Source organism: Thalassophryne amazonica, chromosome 7, assembly GCF_902500255.1.
Source record: "Thalassophryne amazonica chromosome 7, fThaAma1.1, whole genome shotgun sequence".
NCBI lineage: Eukaryota > Metazoa > Chordata > Actinopteri > Batrachoidiformes > Batrachoididae > Thalassophryne > Thalassophryne amazonica.
The window spans coordinates 872,866-899,848 of NC_047109.1; the positions used below are offsets into that span (position 1 = coordinate 872,866).

The 26,983-nt window shown below is 45.1% G+C and overlaps 1 protein-coding gene across 1 annotated transcript in view; it reads left to right on the forward strand.

Annotated features, from left to right (window-relative positions):
• Window positions 1–26,983, forward strand: part of LOC117513538 (collagen alpha-6(VI) chain-like) — a 276,666-nt gene that overhangs the window by 194,012 nt on the left and 55,671 nt on the right. Inside the window, 3 exon segments of the mRNA XM_034173701.1 lie at window positions 2,950–3,046; window positions 9,193–9,834; window positions 9,911–9,998. Of these exon segments, the coding sequence (XP_034029592.1) occupies window positions 2,950–3,046; window positions 9,193–9,834; window positions 9,911–9,998 (827 nt within the window).

The following is a 26,983-nucleotide window of genomic DNA, read 5'->3' on the forward strand; positions in this document are numbered from 1 at the left end:
GTCCCCGCTGACAATCAATGGTGTAATGTCCGTTATTTTTCTTCCTGAAGTCTATTATCAGCTCCTTGGTTTTTGAGATGTTGAGGTGCAGGTTATTCTCCATGCACCACCCTATTAGCTGCTGCACCTCATTCCTGTAGACAGACTCATCCCCTCCAGAGATGAGATCCTCCACTGTGGTGCCATCCGCAAACTTGACGATGGTGTTACTGTGTTGGGATGGGGGGCAGTCATAGGTGTAGAGGGCATAGAGCAGGGGGCTAAGCACACAGCCCTGTGGGGCGCCGGTGCTGAGGCTGAAGGCCGTAGATGTGTGGTGGCCTACTCTGACTCTCTGGCTGCGTTCAGACAGGAAGCTGTTTATCCACATGCAGATGGAGTGTGGGAGACCCAAGTCCCCCAGTTTGTCCCCCAGTTTGTGAGGGAGGATTTTGTTGAATGTAGAGCTGTAGTCGACAAAGAGCAGCCGCACACAGCTTCCCCACTGCTCCAGGTGGGACAGAGCAGCATGGAGTGCTGTGTCTACAGCATCCTCTGTTGATCTGTTTGATCTGTACACAAACTGGTGGGGGGTAAAAACTGTGGCAGGAGTGATGTGATGTGACCACTGACCAGTTTCTCAAAACATTTCACTACCACTGTGGTGAGTACAAGTGAGTGAGACTGAGTGAGTGCAGTCATTAAGGCTGGAAAAGTGAGGTTTCTTGGGCAGGGGGATTACAGTGGAGGGCTTCAGACAGGTTGGGACAGGGACTGGTTAAAAATTCTGGTGAAGATTCCAGCCAGCTGGTCTGCGTAGTCCTTTAACACCCGCCCTGAGACACCATCAGGTCCAACAGCCTTTCTCAGGTTGACGGCCCGCAGCGTGTGCCTGACCTCATGCTCCTCCACTATGAGGGTAGGGCTGCTGTGGACCGTGGGGTGTAGTGTAGCTACCTCTGTTGGCTCCACTCAGAGTGGGCAAAGAAGAGGTTCAGCTCCTCTGCCAACGCAGTATTGCCTTGAGTAGCTCCTGGGTTGGTCATGTATTGGTGAGATGCTGGACACCTTGCCACACCTGCTTGCTGTTGTTGCTGTTCAGGTGGTCCTCAATTTTCCTCCTGTAGTTCAACATGATCTCTTCAATGCCTCTCTTCAGGTCAGCTCGGCCGAGCTGTAGAGAGCCCTGTTGTCAGGAGGAGCAGTGCGGGTTCTGTCCTGGATGTGGAACAGTGGACCAGCTCTTAACCCTTGCAAGGATATTAGAGGGGTTTTGGGAGTCTGACCACCCATTCTACATGTGTTTTTTGGACTTGGAAAAGGCATATGACCGGGTCCCTCGGGGTGTTCTGTGGGGGGTACTGTGGGAATATGGGGTACCGGATTTGCTGCAATGTGCGATAAAGTCTCTATATGACCAAAGTAGGAGTTGTGTCTGCATTCTCGGCATTACATTGGACTTGTTCCCAGTGGGTGTTGGAATCCACCAGCGCTGCCCCTTGTCACCAATCCTGTTTGTGATATTCATGGACAGGATTTCAAAGCACAGTCAAGGACCGGAGGACATCCACTTTGGTGACCTCAGAGTTGCATCTCTGCTTTTTGCAGATGATGTGGTTCTGTTGGCTTTATCAGGTGGTGACCTCTGATGCACACTGAGCAGGTTTGAGGCTGAGTGTGAAGTGACTGGGATGAGAATTAGCACATCCAAATTTGAGACCATGGTCCTCTGTCGGAAAACGATGGATTGTCCCCTCTGGGTTAGGAGAGAGTTACTGCTCCAAGTGGAGGACTTTAAGTATCTTGGGGTTTTGTTCACGAGTGGGGTATTGATAGACAGAGTGGGGCGGTGTCTGAAATCATACGGACAGTATATCAGACCATCATGGTGAAGAAGGAGCTAAGGTGAGGCTCTCAATTTATCCTCATCTACGGTCATGAGCTGTGGGTAATGACTGAAAGAATAAGATCACAGATACGAGGGGCAGAAATGAGATTCCTCCATTGGGTATCTGGGCACAACACTCCTGGACAGGGTGAGAAGCTCAACTATCCAGGAGAGACTCAGAGTAGAGCTGCTGCTTCTTTGCATTGAAAGGAGCCAGTTGAGGTGGTTTGGGCACCTTGTGAGGATACTCCTTGGTCGTTGCTGTAGGGAGGTCTTCTAGGTACATCCAACTGGGAGAAGGCCCCAGGGAAGATCTAGGACCTGCTGGAGGGCTTATATTTCCCAGCTGGCTTGGAAACATCTTAGGATCCCCCAGGAAGCGTCATAGGCCTTGGCAGAGGATAATGAAGTGTGGAATGAGCTGCTCATTTTGCTGCCACCGTGACCCAGATAAGTGGTTGAAAATGAAAGAATGAATTAATCGCTTGGCCACGCTTGTGTTTGGTAAAAACTCTGTATGTCATTATAATTCAGTTGATCATAAATCATGCGGTGTCTTAAATCCAAAATCGTCATAACAGCCATCTTTCATGATGCATAGTGTCTAAGGTCCGATTCCTCAGCTGGTCCCCTGGGAGAAGATTCCTGGTACAAAGCTAACGAGAGTCCAGATGGTCCAAACATGAGCACTGAGCACCTTTTTTTAATGGGTGCAGATGTGATCTTTAAGTAGGTGAAAAGAACACAATCTCAAATAGGTTGAACCTTGCTTCATGAAACACACCAAAGCTCACTGAGCTAATGTTCATCGGGTGCATGTCAGCGTGGATACTGACAGAAAAGCCAAAGAGAGAGATTACTGCTGAAGCTGAAACAGCACCATATCCTTACTCAGCTGGAGTGAACACAACCTGACAGGCATCGAGTGAATGTTTCAGCAGCTCGTTTCTCACCTTCTTCTTCCTCCTCTTCGTCTGCAGCTTAACTCCTCATTCATGGCTTGCTGCCACACATTTATCTTCAGCTGAAATAAATGTCTCATCACCAAACCAAAGATGTTTACTGCTGCTGTTTCCTGTCAGGCTGACAACACAGGACACGCCCTCTTCATGGTGCTTGGAGCGCCTTCAGACTGGGCTGATGACCTGAAGAAGATCAAGTCATGCGCCATCTGTTACGGTAAGAAAAATTATTTAAAGAAATTATATTATACAACTGTATAATATAATTATATATATACAACTGTAAAAGTTTCCGACCTTTTTATTTTTTGCAAAAACTATATGGATTTGAATCATGTGCGCTTGCATCAGCCAAGCTTGAACCTTCGTGCGCATGTGTGAGTTTTTTCACGCCTGTCGGTTGCATCATTTGCCTGTGAGCACGCCTTGTGGGAGGAGTGGTCCATTCTCCTCGGCGGATTTTCAATGTCAGGAAATTGGCTGAGCGACTGCCGCTTTACTGCATCAAAATTTTTTCAGAAACTGAGAGACAGCCAGGTGGAAACCATTTGGAAAATTCAGATGGCTTTCGGTGAAGATCTTATGGGGATCACACAGATTAAGGAGCATTACAACCAAATTAAACACGGCCCACAGTGGCTGAGGGCGCGCCGCACTCCAGCGGCCATCGACAGGCTGAAACGACCAGATCATTTCCAAACTGAACGCTGTGTTGATCCGGGACATCGTCTGACTACTAGAGAAATGGCAGAAGAGGTGGACATACCACTTTTTCGGCACAGTCCACTGTTACAGGAGTTTTTGTCATGAAAGGACGTGCAGAGGAATTCGCGCGTCGGGACAAAGCCGCATGGCGCAGAACAAAAAGCAACGCCGTGATGAAGCCTCACAGGACATGTTGTGGCATGTCCAGCTCGTCCACAATTTCTCGGATAGTCACACGACTGAAAAGCCACCGAAAGCCGTCTGAATCTTCCGAATGGTGCAAGAGCTGGGCATGCTACAACATGTCCTGTGAGACCAACACGGAGGTGCTTTTGTCCCGCGCCATTAGCGGCTCCTTGGTGAATTCCTCCACTCCTCTTTCCATGACAAAAACTCCTGTAACAGTGGAATGTGCCGAAAAAGTGGTATGTCCACCTCTTCACTTGGTCCAACTGAAGCTGCAATCTGACAAAGGCCTTTGGCCAAAACATTATTATGAAATAAAACAGCGGCAGGACATCAATATTTTGAGTGTGCTATGCTTTTTCTTTATATTTGAGTTACTATTTCTGCATATGCACCTCAGCAGAGGATCTTGGTGTGCATTTTTTACCTACTTATTATGTCCACATCTTCTGCCATTTCTCTGGTAGTCAGACGATGTCCCGGATCAACACAGCGTTCAGTTTGGAAATGATCTGGTGGTTTCAGCCTGTCGATCGCCACTCGGAGCGCGGCGCGCCCTCAGCCGCTGTGGGCCGTCTTTAATCCGGTTGTAATGCTCCTTAATCTGTGTGATCCCCATAAGATCTTCACCGAAAGCCATCTGAATTTTCCAAATGGTTTCCACCTGGCTGTCTCTCACAGTTTCTGAAAAAATTTTGATGCAGTAAAGCGGCAGTCACTCAGCCAATTTCCTGACAATGAAAATCTGCTGAGGAGGCTGGACCACTCCTCCCACAAGGCGTGCTCACAGGCAAATGACGCAACCAACAGGCGTGAAAAAACTCACGCATGCGCACAAAGGTTCAAGCTTGGCTGATGCAAGCGTACATGATTCAAATCCATATAGTTTTTGCAAAAAATAAAAAGGTCGGAAACTTTTCTAACAGACCTCGTATGCATACCTCTATTACACAATAAACTGGACTCTTCATTCAAAACCTTCATGTTCATTTCAGTTTCTTTCATTTATATAGCACCAAATCACAACAAAGCTGCCTCAAGGTGCTTCACATGAGTAAGGTCTAAAGCCCTGGTCCCACCGAATAATGAACAATGAATAATGAGCCACACAGCATGTGTTTTTTTTGGTACAAGTCCAGTTATTCAACAAACGTGGGAGTATAGTGGCTCTTAGAGGCAGAATATTCAGCTAATGAGGCTCATCTCTGAGCATAGCACTAATTTCAAGAAGTTAAAAATTTGCCAAAAAACAGCATGGGGCAGTTTGTGTACGAGGTACTACGAGGACAAACGAGGATGTTAGAGGAATGTTTGTGGTCAGTACGAGGTTGTTAGAAGCCCATTATCCAAGTACCTGGGGGCTACGAAGACAGGACAGGCTATTTTGGCTCCGCACTTCATCGTGACAATCCCACCTGCTTTGTGTGCTGCATGCTGTATATGAAATAATTATTTCGTAGTGGATTAATCATTTTCTCTGAGTTTGGCTGTTGAAAACACCTCTAATCGCTTCCGGAATCACAGAGGACCGTTTCAGCTGCCGCTTTTTTCCCTCTCTCCCTCCTGCACTGCATGAGGTGGAGAACATATTTGGAACAGTCTAAAAGGTAATCATTTGTAATGTTTATATTGTAATGGCTTGGTAAAACAGTTTCATGTTCATTCCTTCTTATGAACAGTTTTAAAAGTATGTTTATGATAGATTTAATATTTCGTTATAATCCAATCAGATGAGCTGTGCTGTGTGCGGTGACGTAATCACTCGCAGTGTTTTTTAATTGTTTGTGCAATATTCATATATATGGCTCATTATTCAAATAATCACTGAAATTTCTGACAAATCAATATGTGGCTTATTATTCATGGCTTTATTATTCAGTGTGATCAAAGCTTAACCTCACCAACCCCTAGAGCAAGCATGCAGGCGACAATGGTAAGAAAAAACTCTTATTGAGGAAGAAACCTCAAAGCAGATTAGAATCAGAGGGGTGACCCACTGCTTAGGCCATTCTAAAGCCCTGACAACGCAGGAATGTCTGAGTCAGGTGCGTGCAACAGGGGGGCAGAGAGGAGGTGAGAACGCAGCCCGCAGGTTCTCTGCACAGAGGAATCAGAGTGCACAGTTTGACTGCAGCCAGACTATGCACTCTGATTCCTCTTCTAGTTTATATTTGTTCTTGTGCTGAGCTGCAGGTCTGCGCTCTGAGTTCTGTTATAGTTTATCTTTCTTTCTTTGATCATGAGCTGCGCTCGTGCATGCGCACGCGAACGAACCATCCGTGTGTAAATGTGGAGATGTCTGGAGTTATAGTTGATGTGGACATGTCCTGTCTCTGGCAGTCAGTTTGTGAGCAGGACTTTTATCGAATTTATTTAAACACTGTTGTGAGAGAATTTAAGAGCGAGGAGCTGCAACTGCAGTCAGGCTGCAAAAAACATTTTTTTTCTGTGCCCTTTTTGAACGTGTAGTTTTACTGCATTGTGTACATGGTATAAAAACAATCCTGCGTGATTTATACTGCGGGAACAATGGAACACAGGAGGAATCATAAATTGGCATTGGGTAACATTGTATTGTGACAGTGTGGCTTCCAGTCACTTTGAGTGCCGTCACGTTGCTCTGACTTGCGTTGAAACCATTTAATTTTTGCGTCGAGCACAGGACGTAAAAAAATTAAACATGTTTAATTTTTGGCGTCCGATTTGCTTCGTCCTCTGCATCCCTCATGCTGTTGTGGCATTGAGCTGCATTGTCTTGGCACTAGGCTGCTTCCACGTGGTGTCGTCATGACGCCGAACGACGCAACTCGAAGTGGGCCCGGTGTGAAAGGGGCTTAACAGTTACAAGGTTTTTTACACAATTTTAACCAAGGTGAAGAAACAGGAAACAAAAAAAAAAAACAGAATCGCATCAAAATCAAAGCGTAGTGAGATCAGTCCAGCACCCTGGGCTGCAGGGCCAGTGTCCATCCTCATCAGTTTCACTTTAGTAAAAGCTGTCTTCATGGAAGACCTCATTCCAAAAGCAGACTGCAGTGACACAGAGAGGCCACCCTCAGCAAGGTGGTACACGGGCCACTGTATTAGCTTCAGTCAGGGAATCTTGTGGTCAGTCCAGTGCCCTGGGGTGTGTAACCCTCATCCGCAAGAGGTCTCATCAGTGCCTTGGACAGAGAAAAAAGAGCGTAATCAGTCGGCCGGAAATATCCGTAACTAAGGTATGAGTTCACCAGCAGTAAATCGACAGGGAAGCAGAGAGAATACTAAGGTGATTGCTGGCAACTAGAACGGAGCTTCACGAACAGACCCGGAAATAAGATGAAGTGAGGCCAAGACCTGTTCCATTAAAATAATAAGATTAATTAAAAGGATGGAAGCACAATTCCATACTATGCCGTTATGCTAGCCATGCTAGCATAATGGCTAGTGTTACAAGAGAACATAAACTGGGCAACTACTGGATTTGGTCAATTCCAAATAAATAAGTAATTCAAAATTTAAAAACTTTGGCAGGGTTGGTTGCCAAGTGGTTAGAGCACTTGATTTCAGTGCAGAAGGTTCCTGGTTCAAATCCTATTCCTGCCCATTTTCACATGATTATGTGTCGGACGCAGCTCGGAGAACCGACCAGCGTTTGAAGGACCCAGTATGAAATAAGCAGAGCACGGTACAAAGGCTAACTGAATTTAATACATAACAGTGATAATACAGAAAGGTGCGGTCTGGCGTGGTGCGCTCCCAGCAGCGCTAACGGTCCGGAGCCAGAAGCTGTTTCGGACCCAAGGACCCCGCCGACACCCCCAGGTGGCCGCAACAACCGAGTCTGTGAAAGAAGGAACCATTATGTGAGTCCACACTCTACACACAGAACACTTAAAGGTGTACAAACAGCAAACACTTCCTGGCTTGATTGCTGATCAGCTTCCAACCTGCAGGCATGGAACATCCAGTTCACAAAACTCCACCGCAGTGGAAGCTGATACATGACTAACAAACAGCTCAATACAATAAGGTGTGAGGGACACCACATTTACTGACTGTATAACTGTTAGTCACAAAATCTAACGTACCTCAGGAAGTGTGCTGACGAGCGTGAGACCTCACCCCCTCCTCTTTCACAGACTGTGCATCAAACCTGGACGTTTCTCAGCATCCGCTGCTGATGAGATGGCTCCCGAGACGACGATCTCACCCGTCTGGTCACAAGGTCGAGTCTCTGGCAAATACACACTGTGCACTCCAGTCTTAAATGCCAACATGCTCCAATCCATCCAGATGCACCTCAGCTGTGAGTCCTGACGAGTCGCAGGTGATCAGGGTGAGGTCCTGACAGCCTCAGCAACACAGCCACTCAGTCCCAAATGCACGCCACCTGGGAGGAAAACAAAAAGACAAATAAACCGGCAGCCAGGCCCCCCCAGCCATATAACAATGATGCCAGTTAACAGCCATCACCATGACTGTGTTGCTTGATTCTTTCATTTTTCCATCCACAGTCAATAAGCAGGAATGACTGTGTTTACATCACAGCTCTCCTGTTGCTAGCGCAAACAGAGCTGTCTGCCATCATCACCCACCGTCACTTTCTCTCCGACTCTTTGTGCTCACATTTCTCCAAAATCAGATTTCTTATTGAGACTCGCGGGCTCCCCGGTGTAGTTTTCCACTGCAGGGGACACCCCTTACGTCTAGACATTTTTCCAGCTGTGCGACCATCATATTCCTGGAATTTGTGCATGCCTCCATGATGACAGACTTGGAGATACCCCATGTGAAACTACTGTAATGAAACACTAAAATAATTACAAAGTAAAGTGTAGCAGCTACAGTCTCCCTCATCTGCGTTGTGTTGACTCCTCCCACACAAACTCATGATCTCTGGCATGGCTTGGGTGCTCTAACCAGGAGGCCAAAAACCTGGGCCTGTGGCCCTGTAGCCAGAGAGTCCTCTTAGCTGTTGGGGGGTAAGGTTTACTGACTACCACATGCACAGCACCTCCTGCTGGTCTCTGTCACGAAAGCTTTTTAGCTTGGCACTGCAAAGTGAAAATCGTCGCTGGTTTTAGAAATGCCTTGACCAGCTATAAAGGGGGAAAAAATGACGCAGTGGTTTCTGGGTTGTTTTTCCCGAAATGCAGCAGGGAAAATAAAAACCTGAAATTCTAAAATTGACAACAAGACTGTACTGACAATACTGAACATATTATGAACTGCTTGATACACTAATTTATTACTTCTGTTCTTCTGTAACAAGGCTTCTTGGTTTACTTCCTACTCAACAGGGAGATGGGACTTGTGGACATCTATAAATTACACCAGCAATCATAAACAAGAATCTGTAATCTGATCAGAAAACAAAATATTTCTCACAGATGTAAAACAATTTAATGTACAGATTCTGTTGCTGTAATGTAATTTCTGGTTGGCACATTTTTTAAGAGTATTTGTTGAGGAGGACTGTGATGTGTTCAGATCCTTGCAGCAAACAGAAAAATTGCACCCTTATCCAGGAAGCTCCGCCTCCTCAGGAAGTGGACATGGATCTCGCTGTGGTGGTTGACGACTCCAGGGAAATACAGGCTGACAATTACGCTGGCATCCAACAGCTTCTGGGCTCCATCGTCGACCAGCTGGCCTTGAGTCCGCAGCCCCACCAGCCTGGCAACCAGGCCCGGGTGGCTGTGGTGCAGCAGGGCGGGAAGCTGGAGTTTGGCCTGCAGACTTTCCAGGACCGGGATCAGATGAAGACACACCTGGTGCAGAGCATGCAGCAACAAAGCGGCTCGCCGGTGCTCGGACAGACGCTGGAGTTCACCTTGAAGGAGGTGCTGCTGAAGGCCAGACCGCCCCACAAGAAGAAGGCACTACTGACCGTGGTGGGCACCCAGACATCCTACTGGGACCAGGACAAACTCCAGTACATCTCCCAGCTAGCAAAGTGCCAAGGTGTGGCGCTGTTTGTGGTGACAGTCGGTCAGCGCTACAACCGCACGCAGGTGGAGGAGCTGGCCAGCGCACCCCTCCAACAGCATCTGATCCACGTGTGGCGTCTGAAAGCTGAGGAACAGGGCTACATCCAGCGCTTCTTCGGGGTCTTCCTTTCTGCTCTCAAGAGTAAGAACAGATCTGGTTTATCTGCACTCTTTTGATCGGGTGTAAATGTTGACGGATGAGTTTGTTCTTCTTTTAGAGGGGATGAACCCGTACCCGCCAGCTGCCTTCAAACAGACCTGCAGCCAGCTGAGAACCAGAGGACCAGGATGGGGTGACACTTACGGGTAACTCACTCAGTCTGCAGAACCAGACCTCACAAAAGCCAGGCCTCAAAACATGACTGGTTCTGATCCAGATCAGACTCCAACCAACCTGGTAAACCAAACCCATTCAGTTTACAAATGCATTTTCTTTGCTAAAGGGTCTGTTCCCCTCCCATTTACTGCATTTTCCTCTCATACAAAACAGGTACAAACCAATCACAACAGTTTATGTCATATTGGGCAGGCTTTATGCAATGACAGAGCCTGGAGTGGGGCGGAATAATTCTCAACAACCAATATTGGCTGCTGCTGGTGTGGACTGATTATTTGAAACAGCTCTCACTTCTGTTCTGAAAAACCTGGAAAACTATCAAATCTGGGCCTTTTACCCCAATCGTAGATCTGTTTGTCAGTCGACCTGCGACTGACAGAAGATTAGAAGCCAAGCAGTAGCCCTTCAGTGACCAAGGCTGGAGCTGGAGGTGGTGTGGGAGCCCGTGGGGAGGTGTCACGTTCGTTAATCATGGAGGACTGCCATGTTCTTTATCAATCAAGGAAATTTATTGACAACTCATATAGATAAAGTACAGATACTGAGTACATTGTTTGAGTGCTCTTCCTCCTGCTGCAGCTGGGATCTCCCTGACTCCTTCGTCTCCTCACCTCCTTTTCTTTTCACACAAACTGCCTTATCAGGAAAGCAATGCTCTCAGAGATGATGGGGCCTCATTCATCTCCAAGGTCGGATCTCCTCCACAAAGCTCATTCCTGATATGGACACTGAATTAGTTCTGATACAGACATCTCATTTAAGGTCATAACACAGCGCTACTGGAAATGGCTTTATGGGAGACAGTGTAGATTTCAGCAAGGCTGCATGACAGTTAAGGCATAACACAACTATCAATTATTTTATAACTAAATGATCATACCTATGACAGAAGACAACCCCACACTCGACCCGATCTGGACAAATAGATCAACCCGGTCCAATCCAGTCTGTCCATCTGCCCGCGGTGCACAACTAATATTAAAGTAAAACATTTCAATTTAATTAATTTCAATTTATTTTCATTTATATAGTGCCAAATCACAACAGAGTTGCCTCAAAGCGCTTCACACAGGTAAGGTCTAACCTTACCAACCCACAGAGCAACAGTGGTAAGGAAAAACTCCCTCTGAGGAAGAAACCTCAAGCAGACCAGACTCAAAGGGGTGACCCTCTGCTTGGGCCATGATACAAACATAAATTACAGAACAATTCATGGACGAATATACAAGAAATGCTATTGGCGCACAGGACAGGAGGGTTGCCAACACAAATACAACTCCCATCTCTGGATGGAGCTGCACCTTAAGCAGAGAGAAAAAACAGAATCAGGCTTCAGAAAGACAAAAAAATACTGTATAATTTGCCAGCATTAAACATCAAGAAAAACAGAGAAATACTAAGGTGATCGCCGGCCACTAGCCCTAAGCTTCACTAAAAGACCCAGAATTTAGGTAAAGTTGAGGCCACAGCCTGCTCCAATTACTAATAAATGAATTAAAAGAGTAAAAAGCATAAAACAAAACTGTTGTTATATGGCTGGGGGGGCCTGGCTGCCGGTTTGTTTCTGTTTTTTGGTTTTCCTCCCAGGTGGCTTGCGTTTGGGACTGAGTGGCTGTGTTGCTGAGGCTGTCAGGACCTCACCCTGATCACCTGCGACTCGTCAGGACTCACAGCTGTGGTGCATCTGGATGGATTGGAACATGTTGGCATTTAAGACTGGAGTGCACAGTGTGTATTTGCCAGAGACTCGACCTTGTGACCAGACGGGTGAGATCGTCGTCTCGGGAGCCATCTCATCAACAGCGGATGCTGAGAACGTCCAGGTTTGATGCGCAGTCTGTGAAAGAGGAGGGGGTGAGGTCTCACGCTCGTCAGCACACTTCCTGAGGTACGTTAGATTTTGTGACTAACAGTTATACAGTCAGTAAATGTGGTGTCCCTCACACCTTATTGTATTGAGCTGTTTGTTAGTCATGTATCAGCTTCCACTGCAGTGGAGTTTTGTGAACTGGATGTTCCATGCCTGCAGGTTGGGAAGCTGATCAGCAATCAAGCCAGGAAGTGTTTGCTGTTTGTACACCTTTAAGTGTTCTGTGTGTAGAGTGTGGACTCACATAATGGTTCCTTCTTTCACAGACTCGGTTGTTGCGGCCACCTGGGGGGTGTCGGCGGGGTCCTTGGGTCCGAAACAGCTTCTGGCTCCGGACCGTTAGCGCTGCTGGGAGCGCACCACGCCAGGCCGCACCTTTTTGTTATTATCACTGTTATGTATTAAATTCAGTTAGCCTTTGTACCGTGCTCTGCTTATTTCATACTGGGTCCTTCAAACGCTGGTCGGTTCTCCGAGCTGCGTCCGACACATAACAGTAGTCTCTGGCCAAACATCACGGACCCAGCGGTAGCAGAGACGGTAACGCGCCGGGAAGGCGGCAGCAGACGTTCAGTGGTTATCCGGATCAGTTGCGGGGCTCTCCGCCCGGAAGGTGCGTGTTTGAGAACCCATTACTGGATACTGATTTGTGCTCTCTTGCAGCCGTGTTCCTGTGTTGTGCCTTATCTGTGGGTCGTGGTGGAGTGTGACTGGCGACGGCTTCGCGTCACACTCCGACCGGATAAGAGGTGTAAACGGGAGCTGCAAGAGTGCGTTTGTAATGGGTTCACGCGCACGGCGGAGCTCTGTTAGCACGGGTCGCTGGGCTTCCTGTGTTACAGTCGTAGCCCCGTTTCCCCGGACAAAGGTAACTACTGCGTCTGTTGTATCAGCTCCGGCGTTCTTTAGTGGAGCACATTTTGGTTGTGTGTTGCACTCAGCTGCGCACATAAAAGCAGCTCGTTTGTTTTTTCTGTCGCCAAAGGGGTTTTTTTGTTTTTAGCACTCTGGCTCCCCCTTGTGGTGACCGAATCACGTTACCGTCAAGCTCTTGAGTAGGAACAGGTGTGTTCCATTTGGTTGAGCTTGACGGTATAACTCACTGATTTGTTTTGTGTTAGTTCATTTTGTGTGGGTGTTGTTTGAGTTGGTTTTTGTGTGGGATTTTATTTTTTGTTGTGCACTATTTGTCTGGGGTTGTGACCCTGCAGCCTGTTTGACAAAGAACAAAAAAAAAAGAACAAAAAAAAAAGGACCCAAACGACTGTGTGTTGGTCTGTTTGTTTTTCTTTATTTCTTTTTGTTTCACATCCCCAGGGTTAGATGGAACGGTCCCCTGGGGGGTGATGGGGTGGTACTTGGGTTGTTTTTTCTCTTTGTTTTTTGTTATGCCCTCTCTTCTCCTCTGACTCCAGCCGGGTGTGCCGTAGTGTCGGCATTGCTAGAGGGGTGCACTTAGGTTGTGCTGGGCGTTTCCCAGGTATCCTCTGCACCCGGGAGGGGAGGGGGGGGTTTGGGGTGTCTTTTTGTTCCCCCCCCCCAGTTTCCACCCTCAGGGTTTGACTGTGGTGTCCTCTGGGGGGGAAAGGGCGTTGGGTCCATCTAGCTGTGGACGGCCGAGGCTGGGTCCATTGGTCATGAGGGGAGGCGTCTCCTGGGGTTGACGAGTGGTCCTCTGGGAGGCGCTGGTAGTCCCCGTGGGTGACGTTGGATCCAGAGGGACCTCGGCCGTGGTTATACTCCTGGAGCTGGCGGGTGGCCCCTCTGGGGGGTGTTGGTCCCTACGTGTCGTTTGGGGGGAGGAGGGGGGTATTTTGGCATTTTTGTTTGTGAGCTCGAGTTTGGGTTTTTCTTTTCTCCCCTTCCCTGGGGTTTGATGGAACGGTCCTCTGGGGGGGGGGGAGGGGGGGTATTTTGGCATTTGTGTTTGTGAGCTCAAGTTTGGGTTTTTCTTTTCTCCCCTTCCCTAGGGTTTGATGGAACGGTCCTCTGGGGGGGGGGGGGGGGTGTTTTAGCATTTTTGTTTGTAGGCTTGGGTTTGGGTTGTTTTTCCTTTCTCCCCTTCCCTGGGGTTTGATGGGACGGTCCCCTGGGGAGGGGGGGGGTGTTTTGGTTGTTTTGTTTTATGACTAATCACACATGTTTGGATAAGGGCTGACCGCACAGGTGTAAGAACTCCTGGCCACACCTGTGCTAAGAGACTGTCAGAAACAAGGGCAAAGATGCAGCCAGTTCAACCAGTCTGTTGGAGGATGAACGCAGACGCGGTTTCCAGCCATGGTCCCTGGAGGGGGGTGTTTCTCCTGGGCCAGGTGTGTGTGGTCGCCGGGAGGCTTCCCGTGAGGGTGGGGTACTGTTATATGGCTGGGGGGGCCTGGCTGCCGGTTTGTTTCTGTTTTTTGGTTTTCCTCCCAGGTGGCTTGCGTTTGGGACTGAGTGGCTGTGTTGCTGAGGCTGTCAGGACCTCACCCTGATCACCTGCGACTCGTCAGGACTCACAGCTGTGGTGCATCTGGATGGATTGGAACATGTTGGCATTTAAGACTGGAGTGCACAGTGTGTATTTGCCAGAGACTCGACCTTGTGACCAGACGGGTGAGATCGTCGTCTCGGGAGCCATCTCATCAACAGCGGATGCTGAGAACGTCCAGGTTTGATGCGCAGTCTGTGTAAGAGGAGGGGGTGAGGTCTCACGCTCGTCAGCACACTTCCTGAGGTACGTTAGATTTTGTGACTAACAGTTATACAGTCAGTAAATGTGGTGTCCCTCACACCTTATTGTATTGAGCTGTTTTAGTCATGTATCAGCTTCCACTGCGGTGGAGTTTTGTGAACTGGATGTTCCATGCCTGCAGGTTGGGAAGCTGATCAGCAATCAAGCCAGGAAGTGTTTGCTGTTTGTACACCTTTAAGTGTTCTGTGTGTAGAGTGTGGACTCACATAATGGTTCCTTCTTTCACAGACTCGGTTGTTGCGGCCACCTGGGGGGTGTCGGCGGGGTCCTTGGGTCCGAAACAGCTTCTGGCTCCGGACCGTTAGCGCTGCTGGGAGCGCACCACGCCAGGCCGCACCTTTTTGTATTATCACTGTTATGTGTCGGACGCAGCTCGGAGAACCGACCAGCGTTTGAAGGACCCAGTATGAAATAAGCAGAGCACGGTACAAAGGCTAACTGAATTTAATACATAACAGTGATAATAACAAAAAGGTGCGGCCTGGCATGGTGCGCTCCCAGCAGCGCTAACGGTCTGGAGCCAGAAGCTGTTTCGGACCCAAGGACCCCGCCGACACCCCCCAGGTGGCCGCAACAACCGAGTCTGTGAAAGAAGGAACCATTATGTGAGTCCACACTCTACACACAGAACACTTAAAGGTGTACAAACAGCAAACACTTCCTGGCTTGATTGCTGATCAGCTTCCCAACCTGCAGGCATGGAACATCCCAGTTCACAAAACTCCACCGCAGTGGAAGCTGATACATGACTAACAAACAGCTCAATACAATAAGGTGTGAGGGACACCACATTTACTGACTGTATAACTGTTAGTCACAAAATCTAACGTACCTCAGGAAGTGTGCTGACGAGCGTGAGACCTCACCCCCTCCTCTTTCACAGACTGCGCATCAAACCTGGACGTTCTCAGCATCCGCTGTTGATGAGATGGCTCCCGAGACGACGATCTCACCCGTCTGGTCACAAGGTCGAGTCTTTGGCAAATACACACTGTGCACTCCAGTCTTAAATGCCAACATGTTCCAATCCATCCAGATGCACCACAGCTGTGAGTCCTGACGAGTCGCAGGTGATCAGGGTGAGGTCCTAACAGCCTCAGCAACACAGCCACTCAGTCCCAAACGCAAGCCACCTGGGAGGAAAACCAAAAAACAGAAACAAACCGGCAGCCAGGCCCCCCCAGCCATATAACAACTGTACCAGTATGCTAACCATATGAAAGGGAAAATAAGTGCGTCTTAAGTCTGGACTTGAAAATCTCCACAGAATCTGACTGTTTTATTGATGCAGAGAGATCATTCCACACAACAGGGGCAGGATAAGAGAAAGCTCTGTGACCCACAGACTTATTCACCTTAGGGACACAAAGTAGTCCTGCACCCTGAGAACGTAAAGCCCGGGCCGGTACGTAAGGTTTAATTAGGTCAGCTAGGTAGGGAGGTGCCAGTCCATGAATAATTTTAGAGGTAAGTAGCAGAACCTTAAAATCTGATCTCACTGGGACAGGAAGCCAGTGAAGGGATGCCAAAATGGGTGTAATGTGGTTGAACTTTCTGCTTCGTGTCAAAAGTCTGGCTGCAGCATTTTGAACCAATTGGAGACCCCTAATGCTAGACTGTGGTAAACCAGAAAATAAAGAAAGAAAAGATTAATAATTTACAGCACAGTCAGCCCAAGAGTGGGCCACAGGTCCTTAAACAGTTTTGTTGGTATAGGATCAAATAAACAGGTTGTGCTTTTTGTTGACATTACAAGTTTTGTCAACATGCCAAGTGAGATACTATCAAATTCTGTAAATCTAGGTAATACCTCAGTAGTGGCACCCACCTCAATAGCAGGGTGTAGTGGCTGGGTTAAGGCATGCCGGGATATGTTTAACCTGATGTCTTCTATTTTCTTCTCAAAGTAATCCAGGAAATCGTGTGCTGTAAAAGGAGAGCAAACTACAGGTGGTTGTCCATGCATAAGTGTTGCCACCGTGTTGAACAAGAACTTTGAGTTATGCTTGTTTTTCACTAGGGACGTGACTAAATGTATATGCTGGTGGGCAGGCCTCATTTAAGGGGAGGACAGCTGTAGGTTTAAGCCAGGTTTCACATAGCCCAATCATATCTAATTGATGATCAATAATTAGTTCATTGATCAACGATGATTTTGAGGACAGTGATCTTATGTTAATGAGACCCAGTCTAAGGACTTCAGTGGGGTTGACAGTAGAATTCAAATAATAATAATAAGAAATAATAATAATATAAAAAATTGAACAAGGACAGGATCAGATGTATATCATTACCATTATATTGACAGGATCTAAGGCCCGCATTCAGTTTAGCCCCCAGCCCTGCACCCTGATGGTGTGTAAGCAGTTACTTCACTGCAGCACCTATATCAGGAACAAAAAGGATGAGCAATTCTTTGTTGCCAGATTTAAGAACAGGAAGCGTTCTTCATTGCACAGTGCATTATGGAAAACATCTACAGTGCGTATCAGTGACTCACTAAAAAGTAAAAACTAAATAAAAATTGTGAGAAGAGAGAAAAATAAAACATAGAACACAGTAATAGCAGTAATAACATATTGGTCTTCATTGAAGGTCTGGTTTCATTAGGAGAGTACTGTGGCATTTATTAGGGGTGAGGGGGATCCAATTTATTGTCCAAGGAAGCAGTGATGCATCTGAGAGACAAATGTCTTATACAATGGACCAGTACAGTTACTGATACAGTCAGAGAAATTAGAATTAAAGCTACCAGTCCTTTCCACTTGCCAAAATGTTTGCAAAACCAGTCAACTATTATGTTGACTGGTCTGAGGATTTTTCAGCCAATTCCTCAGAGAGTGTCTGTTAGTGCCGTCTGGGCTCTGGTTACAGAACCGTCAAATACAACACTGTTTTTGGGATAAATGCACAGCACTCTGTGGCCAAACATGTGGTATACATCCCCCTTCGGCTATAACAAAGTCCAAGCTAATCGGTTTTGGTAATCCATCAATATAACTTTTAGTTGTTCATGTGGTCCAGTCACAGTGTCTCTGGTCACATAATTCCATCTTTGCACTTTGAAATCACTGTAAAACTCAATGAGTGAGTTGCACTCAAACCATTTGAGGAAACCGATTGCCTTAAACCATTTGAGTTTGCCAACTTAAATAGAATAATTTTCAACAATTTAGTTGTTAAAGTTTTAGTAGCTTAATGATTTATAGTTAATTATGTAAATCTATTTTCTGTTTTTCAATAAAAAGTGACAAATAACTTTCTGCCTAAAAGTTTGAATTACGTTTTGGATTAAATTTTTGATGCATTCCTTAGTTTACTTGTTGACTCTGCATTCCCTCGGGATGCGAACTCACGATCTTCCGGCATGGAAGTCAAACTCTCTAACCAGAAGGCTAAAACCCAGGACTCTGACCTTGTGACCAGAGAATTCTTTTGAACTGTTGGGAGTGAGGTTTACAAACTACATATGCACAGCAACACCTGCTGGCCTCTGTTACATAAACTCAATTAAAATGAGTGAATGGAATGCACTGGAAATACATCACCAACACTTAAATGCCACCGGAACTTTAAATGCACTTAAAGGAACTGAGTTGTTATGACAAGAAGTCATTTTTGAGTTAGTTTAATTCATGGAAATGAGTGACTATAACTTTTTCAAATTTTGAGTTTTATTAACTTAATTATTGTATTAAAATGGACTGTTTGGTTTAACAGTGAATGGATATAATTAAATCTATCTACATGTTTTGGTTATCTTGTACCCCTAACAGATGGCTGACTCCATCCTGCTACAATTTGAGCCTCTAATTTATATCCATCAGTCACCTCCTTTTTACCCCAGGAAACTACACTCATCACAAGGGATACAGCAATAACAAAATGCAGACATTGCATTCACTTAGTTATTTATATTTTTTTGTAGTTTCATCTTCAGATTACCAAATATTATTCCTCTCAAGTTGTAATTGGAGTCCTTCATTTTAAACAAATATTATTATATTACAAATAATATTATATTAAAATTATATTATATTTTACTGTGATCAACTAAGTCCATGAATTTCAGAATGTTCCATGGTTACCTTTTGCAATAACAATGTTGAATTAGTATTTATTTTTTACATATGTTCCCCAAACCTAAATGCAGTATGTCATAGATGGAGCTATTAATGAATAATATAAAGTGAATAATTAAGAATTGTAAATTCTTAATCATCACTTAAATGGATCTCTGGAAGAAGCTGAAATCATAATGGTAAGGGAGCTTTCGGACTTGGAAAGATTTAAGTAATGAGCATTTGTTTATTTGTTTATCAATGGTTATGTCTGTGTTGTCAAAGAAATTTGAGTATAATTTTTCCATAGCATTCAAATGTTTATATCATGTAGCTAGATTTAGTTGACTGTTTTCTTTGTTTGTGATTCTTTTTCTTTTTTATTTTATGACGGCTGATGCTCTTGAATTTCCTGCTTTGCAGGAATTACAGCCTTTTCAGTATACCGAGCATCACATACAAGATCTGGAATATGAGCTAGATCTGGACAGTCATTTCTATTCTGCTATAAATAGTAACTATACAGATGAACAATATAACTGTATTACAAGTGATGGGAATTTCTCAATAATCCACTTTACCAGTAGGAAAATTTTGGGGACTATTAAAGACTATTTAAAACAATTTTGTCAACCTTCTAGTATAATTGCCATAACGGAAACTTGGCATGGAGACATTGATGATACAAAACATGAATTGGAGGGGTATGAGCTAGAGAAGGGGGTGGGGCATTCTATGTTGACAAAATGATTAAATACAAAATTAAAGATCAGATGACTATGGCTGTGTAAAATCTTTTGGAATGTATCACAATTGAAATATGTATGGAAAAAGGTAAAAATAGAATTATTAGCTGTATATATAGAGCTCGGGGCTCTAAAATTGAAGAATTTGAAAATTGGATAGATAAGTGTTTTTCACAGATGTGTAATAAATGAGTATTTGTTTGTGGAGATATAAATATTGATCTCTTAAATCCATATCAGCATAAAGTGACTGAGGATTTCATTAATACCATGTACAGCTTAAATTTATATCCAAAAAGTACTAGGCTTTCAAGAATGACTTCACATTCAGCTACACTCATTAATAATATATTTACTAATATCGACATCAAAACATCAAGTGGCTTACTGATCAATGATATTAGTGAACACTTACCAATTTTTATAGTACCTGATCTGTATTTAAGATGAAATGTAATAAGAAAATACAATATTATAAATGCCTGCAGTGTGACGAAGCTATCACTGCCTTAAAAATGATTGACTTCAGCAGGATTGGAAGTCCATTTATACAGAGCAGGATGCTAATTTAGCATATTCCAAATATGAAAATACACCTCTCAATACACACACAACAAAACTGACCAATTATACAGTACAGTGCAATTAATAAATATAAGGCTTTCCCATGAATAACAAAAGGGCTGAAAAAGGCTTGTTAGAAGCAAAAATGCAGGGGCGTCGGACTGGGGGAGTAAAGGGTACTATGTACCCAGGGCCCAGAGCATGTGGGGGTGGGGGCACAAAAAGCTGGCATTAAATACATTTTTGTTTTTCATGTTATTAATGTCCATACAATTCATGTTGTAAAAGAATATAATTAGAATGAATGTATAAATGTTACAAAACATAATTCTGCTATAACAATAATATTGAAAGATCTCTGAGGGCCCTTCCACCCCCTGCACAGTTGTACAATGGTTTAGTCCAGGCGCACAGGTGGCATGCTGCCACGCGCACACACACACACACACACACACACCCCAAATGGGATCTCACAGAAAGAGGAGGTGTTTAGTAGTGCTGAAACAACTAATTGATTTATTCGATTATTAAAATAGTTGTCAACTAATTTAGTCATCAATTAGTTGTTAAATAACTTTGTTTTACCGCAAACGTTTTGTTTCTTCCATATAAATCAACCGTTTCTGCAGTGTGGCTTTGCTTTGAACCTTGAACCAATCGAAGCAGTGTTTGGCAGATCGAAGCAGTGCTTCAATCTGGTATTTTGTTGATTCAGTGTTTTATTTCGCTTAATCTTAATTTTTCCCCATTAAAACCCCAAAGAGCATATGTCTGTAAGTAATATTTACATTTTTATGTTAATCTGACCTGTTATGGTCTTCTGAAACAGTTGATAGATGTATTTTATAACTTAAAAACGGGACAGATGCTAACGCGTTAGCATGTCTATGGCGTTTTCAATGTTAAAGTTAGCATTAAGCTGTTGCATCTGTCAGCACATTTGTTTTCTGTATATTAATTCATGGTTCAGTGTTTGTTGTCGTAAAAGAGTCAAATGTATTACAAATTGTAATATTTTATTCATTTATTTTTAATTATATATCAATAATAATAATAGCAACAACAACAGTAGTAATCTTCTTTCTTTCGGCTGTTCCCGTTAGGGGTCGCCACAGCAGATCAATCGTTTCCATCTCACCCTGTCCTCTGTATCTTCCTCTGTCACACCAACCACCTGCATGTCCTCTCTCAGCACATCCATGAACCTCCTCTTTGGTCTCCCTCTTCTCCTCCTGCCTGGTGGCTCCATCCTCAGCATCCTTCTCCCTATATACACTGGGTCCCTCCTCTGCACATGTCCAAACCATCTCAATCTCGCCTCTCTGACTTTGTCTCCCAAACCGTCCCACCTGAGCTGTCCCTCTGATATGTTCATTCCTAATCTTGTCCATTCTTGTCACTCCCAAAGAGAATCTCAACACTTCAGCTCTGCCACCTCCAGCTCTGCCTCCTGTCTTTTGTTAGTGCCACTGTCTCTAAACCATACAACATAGCTGGTCTCTCACTACTGTTTTGTAAACTTTCCCCTTCACCCTTGCTGATATTCTTCGGTCACAAATCACTCCTGCCACCTTTCTCCACCCACTCCACCCTGCCTGCACTCTCTTCTTCACCTCTCTACCACACTCTCCATTACTTTGAACAGTTGACCCCAAATATTTAAACTCATCTACTTTCACCACTTCTACTCCTTGTAACGGCACTATTCCACTGGGCACCCTCTCATTCACACACATGTACTCAGTCTTGCTTCTATGACTTTCATTCCCCTTCTCTCCAAAGCATATCTCCACTTCTCCAGACTAGACTCAACTTGCTCTCTACTCTCACTACAGATCACAATGTCATCTGCAAACATCATAGTCCATGGGGACTCCTGTCTGATCTCATCCGTCAACCTTTCTTGTTTGCATCACCACTGCAAACAAGAAAGGACTCAGAGCTGATCCTTGGTGTAATCCCACCTCCACCTTGAATGAGTCTGTCATTCCGACTGCGCATCTCCCGCTGTCACACTATTCTTGTACATGTCCTGCACTACCCTAACATACTTCTCTGCCACTCCAGACTTCCTCATACAATACCACAACTCTTCTCTTGGCACCCTATCATAAGCTTTTTCTAGGTCCACAAACACACAATGTAACTCTTTCTGTCTTTCTCTGTACTTTTCCAACAGTATTCTCAGAGCAAACATTGCATCTGTAGTGCTCTTTCTTGGCATGAAACCATATTGCTGCTCACAGATCTTCACCTGTTTTCTAAGCCTAGCTTCTACTACTCTTTCCCAGAACTTCATGCTGTGGCTGATCAGCTTTATGCCTCTGTAGTTACTGCAGCTCTGCACATCACCCTTGTTCTTGAAAATAGGAACCAGCACACTTCATCTCCACTCCTCAGGCATGCTCTCACTTTCCAAGATTTTATTAAACAATCTGGTTAGAAACTCTACTGCCATCTCTCCTAGACATTTCCATGCCTCCACTGGAATGTCATCTGGACCGACTGCCTTTCCACTCTTCATCCTCTTCATAGCAGCCCTCACTTCTTCCTTGCTAATCTCTTGTACTTCTTGATTTACTCTCACCACATCATCCAGCCTTTTCTCTCACTCATTTTCTTTATTCATCAACTCTGCAAAATATTCCCTTCACCTTCTCAGCACACACTCCTCACTTGTCAGCACATTACCATGTGCATCTTTTACCACCCTAACCTGCTGCACATCCTTTCCAGCTCTGTCCCTTTGTCTGGCCAATCGGTACAAGTCCTTTTCTCCTTCCTTACTATTCAACTTCTTGTACAGCTCGCAATATGCCTTTTCCTTTGCTTTTGCCACGTCTCTTTTCGCCTTACGCCGCATCTCCTTGTACTCCTGTCTACTTTCTTCATCTCTCCGACTATCCCAAAACTTTTTCGCCAACCTCTTTCTCCTTATGCTTTCCTGGACCTCTTCATTCCACCACCAAGTCTCCTTGTCTTCCTTCCACTGTCCAGATGTCATACGCAGTACTGTCCTAGCTGTCTCCCTCACCACATCTGCAGTACTTTTCCAGTTGTCCAAAACTGCTTCTCTCACCTGCTCGCTAAATTTCACACAACAGTCTTCCTCCTTCAGCTTCCACCATCTGATCCTTTGTTGAGCTCTCACTCTCTTCTTCTTCTTTACCTCTAAAGTCATCCTACAAACAACCATCCTGTGCTGTCTAGTGACACTCTCTCCTGCTACCACCTTCAGTCTGTGATTTCTTTTAGCTTGCATCTCCTAATAAGAATGTAGTCCACCTGTGTGCACCTTCCTCCACTCTTATATGTTTACCCTGTGCTCCTCCCTTTTCTTAAAGTAGGTATTCACCACAGCCATTTCCGTCCTTTTTGCAAAATCAACTACCATCTGTCCTTCCCCATTCCTATCCTTGATACCATATCTACCCATTACTTCCTCATCACCTCTGTTCCCTTCACCAACATGCCCATTGAAGTCTGCTCCTATCACCACTCTTTCATGCTTGGGCACACTCTCCACCACCTCATCTAACACACTCCAGAAATCTTCTTTCTCCTTCATCTCACAACCAACCTGTGGGGCATATGCACTGATGATATTCATCATCACCCCTTCAATTTCCAACTTCACACTCATCACCCTGTCAGAGACTCGCTTAACCTCCAACACACTTTTACCATACTCTTCCTTTAAAATGACCCCAACGCCATTTCTCTTCCTGTCCTCACCATGGTACAACAACTTGTACCCACCGCCGATGCTCCTGCTCTTACTTCCCTTCCACTTGGTCTCTTGCACACACAATATGTCTACCTTTCTCCTCTCCATCTTATCAGCCAGCTCTCTCCCTTTACCAGTCATACTACCAACATTGAAAGTCCCCACTCTCATTTCCACCCTTCTAGTTTTCTTCTTCTCCCGCTGTTCATGGCAACGTTTTCCTCCTCCTCTCTGTCATCTTCGCCCAGCAGTAGCCCAATTTCCACCGGCACCCTGTTGGGCAATAGCACCGGTGGCGGACGTTGTTAACCCGGGCCGCGACTGATCCGGTATGGGAATTCGATTCTGAGTCTGCATAGTTGGGTTGACTTGTTTTACGCCGGATGCCCTTCCTGACGCAACCCTCCTCATTTATCCGGGCTTGGGACCGGCACTCAGAATGTACTGGCTGCACACCCCATGTGGCTGAGTTAACAACAACAGTAGTAATAATAACTAATAATGCCACAATATAGTTTTAGAGATAGGACAAAAAGAATCTGATAAAACAGAAAAGATTAAACCAACTAACAATGAATATAAATAAATAAATAAATATAGAAATAGCTTTTTCCTGTGAACACCTAGTGACTCTTAAACCTCCACTTCATCCCTGTTTTATTTAAGTTTAATGACAATTTGTTTTGGTCAAACCACATCTAAGCTGTGTTTTTACACAAGAAAAAAATAAAATGCAGTAAACTGCACATTTGTGTCTTTTTTCATGAAAATATCTTATTAAATATAACATATTACACTTTAGTCAACCCTTTAAAATACCTTTGTGGACTCTTGCTGTAATATGTTGTCAGTGGTTGAGATAGTTGCTGTAGGCATCTAAAAATGCTCATAATCGGGTTAAACCTGATGGAAATCTCTTTGTGGTGTGTCGGTGATGTATGTATGTGCAAAATAAAACAAAACACTACTCCAGGTATGTTTTTGACGAGAATATAACATCATAACTTTATTACAAGCTCAAACGTTGAAGTTGCGTGATAAAGGCCATTTATGTTGATTTACCTGTAGAAAGAAGTGATTAATGTATAGATAAATAGTTTAGTCAAACTTTGCATTTAGTTATGTATCTCTCCTACCTATCTGTGTAGATATTTTGTAATACTCACCTTATTATTTGATACTTACCTGCTGTATTTGTATTTATTTCAGTTTTACCTTCTTTTCAATAAACCTCGCTAACTACAAGACCTGCCTCTTCCTTGGGGGATTTGTTGAAGAGACGAGTTTAGCTGGCTGTTGGCTTTAAGAACAGTACAGTAAAATGGCAGCCTCTCATCAGAAGACGGAGGAAGATGAAGAGGTTCAGCAAGAGCTTTCTGCGCAAGAAGTGCAACTAAAGGACACTGATGCACAGTCATTGGAGGTTAGGTCCCATGTATCCAGCTCTCACCGAACCAAAGGCAGCCTCCTGTATTACAACGGATTGACAGAGAGTCACAGCGTAACACCTCGTATTACCAATACTCACAAGGAGTGAACCAGCCTCAACCCAAAAGAGAACCCGGGGTTAGTTCTTACTCACCACACCATACGCCCAGCCAGGATGTAAACAGCAACATATCAGATCTAGCTAAGTTTCTGATAAGGAGTCAACTGGTAAGAAGTGGACTGAGTCGCTTTGATGACCAACCTGAAAACTACCTCAGCTGGAAAGCAACATTCACCAGTGTGTTACATGGCCTAGATATCTCAGCCAACGATTGAAGTGGGACCTTCTCATTAAATGGTTAGGCCTGAGTCAAGTCAGTTAGCATGCAGGATGAAATCGGTTAGTATCGGCCACCCATCTGCTGCTCTCAGACTGATTTGGACCAGGCTGGAGGAAACGATATGGAGCTCCAGAGGCCATTGAGAAGGCGCTGTTCACTAAACTGGATAACTTTCCAAAGATTTCCAACCGGGATAACCACAAGCTTAGCGAGCTGGCAGACTTGGTGCTAGAACTTGAAGCCGCAAAACAAGACAGCTACCTCCAGGGCTTAGCATACCTGGACACCGCAAGAGGAGTCACTCCCATTGTGGGAAAGTTGCCCTTCTATCTGAAAGAGAAATGGATGACATTTGGATCAAAGTATAAAGGAAGACAAGGAGTTGCATTTCCACCGTTTGTAGTGTTCTCTGAGTTTATCAGAAGGAGGCTAAGGCAGAAATGACCCGAGCTTCAACACCTGCAGCTCTGCAGCACCTACCTTGAAAAAGGAAAAGACAGGAAACCTCAATAACAAAAACCAAGTCATAGTTCACAAAACCAACGTTTCCAAGGAAACAACAGAAAGTGGTACAAACCAAACAGAGGACCCAAATGTGCATTGCCCGATACACAAGAAACCCCATCCACTAAGGAAATGCAAGAGCTTCAGAGCAATGTTGCTTGACGACAGGAAGAAGTTCCTGAAGGACAACGGTGTATGTTTCCGCTGCTTGTGCGCAGTCTCGCACATGGCCAAGAACTGTAGTGTTGCCATAAAGTGTGCAGAAATGCAACAGTGAAAACACCTTGCCGCACTGCATCTAGGGCCTACTCCTAAGGGATCTAAGGTGCAGAGCCCCTCCAAAGATCATGGCGGGGAGTCAAAGGATGCGTCTGAGCAATCTGATGATGCACCAAGCTCAATTGCAATGACCATGTGCACACAGGTGTGCAGTCAGGGCTTCAAAGGCAAGTCTTGTTCAAAGATATGCCTAGTTAACGTGTATCCGCAAGGCCATCGTGACAAGATGAAGAGGATGTATGTGATCTTAGATGATCAAAGCAATGTTTCCTTAGCCAAGACAGAGTTCTTTGACGCTTTCCACATCGAAGGGCCATCATTGCCATACATCCTCACGACATGTGCGGGAGCCACAAATGTCACAGGAAGGAGGACCCATGGCTATGTGGTCGAACCACTCACAGGAGAATTGAGCATTCCCCTTTCTACTCTGATAGAGTCTAACAATGTTCCTAACAGTAGAGCAGAAATTCCCACTCCAGAGGCAGCATACCACCACAGCCACATGCAGTGCATTGCTGACAGAATACCTGCTCTGGATGACTCTGCAGAGATTTGGCTGCTGTTAGGATGTGACATACTCCAGGGTCCACAAAGTTCGTCAGCAATACAATGGTCCACCCAGTGCAACCCTTTGGCCCAGAAGCACGACCTTGGGTGGGTGATTGTCGGCGACGTCTGTTGAGTGAGCTCACTCTCC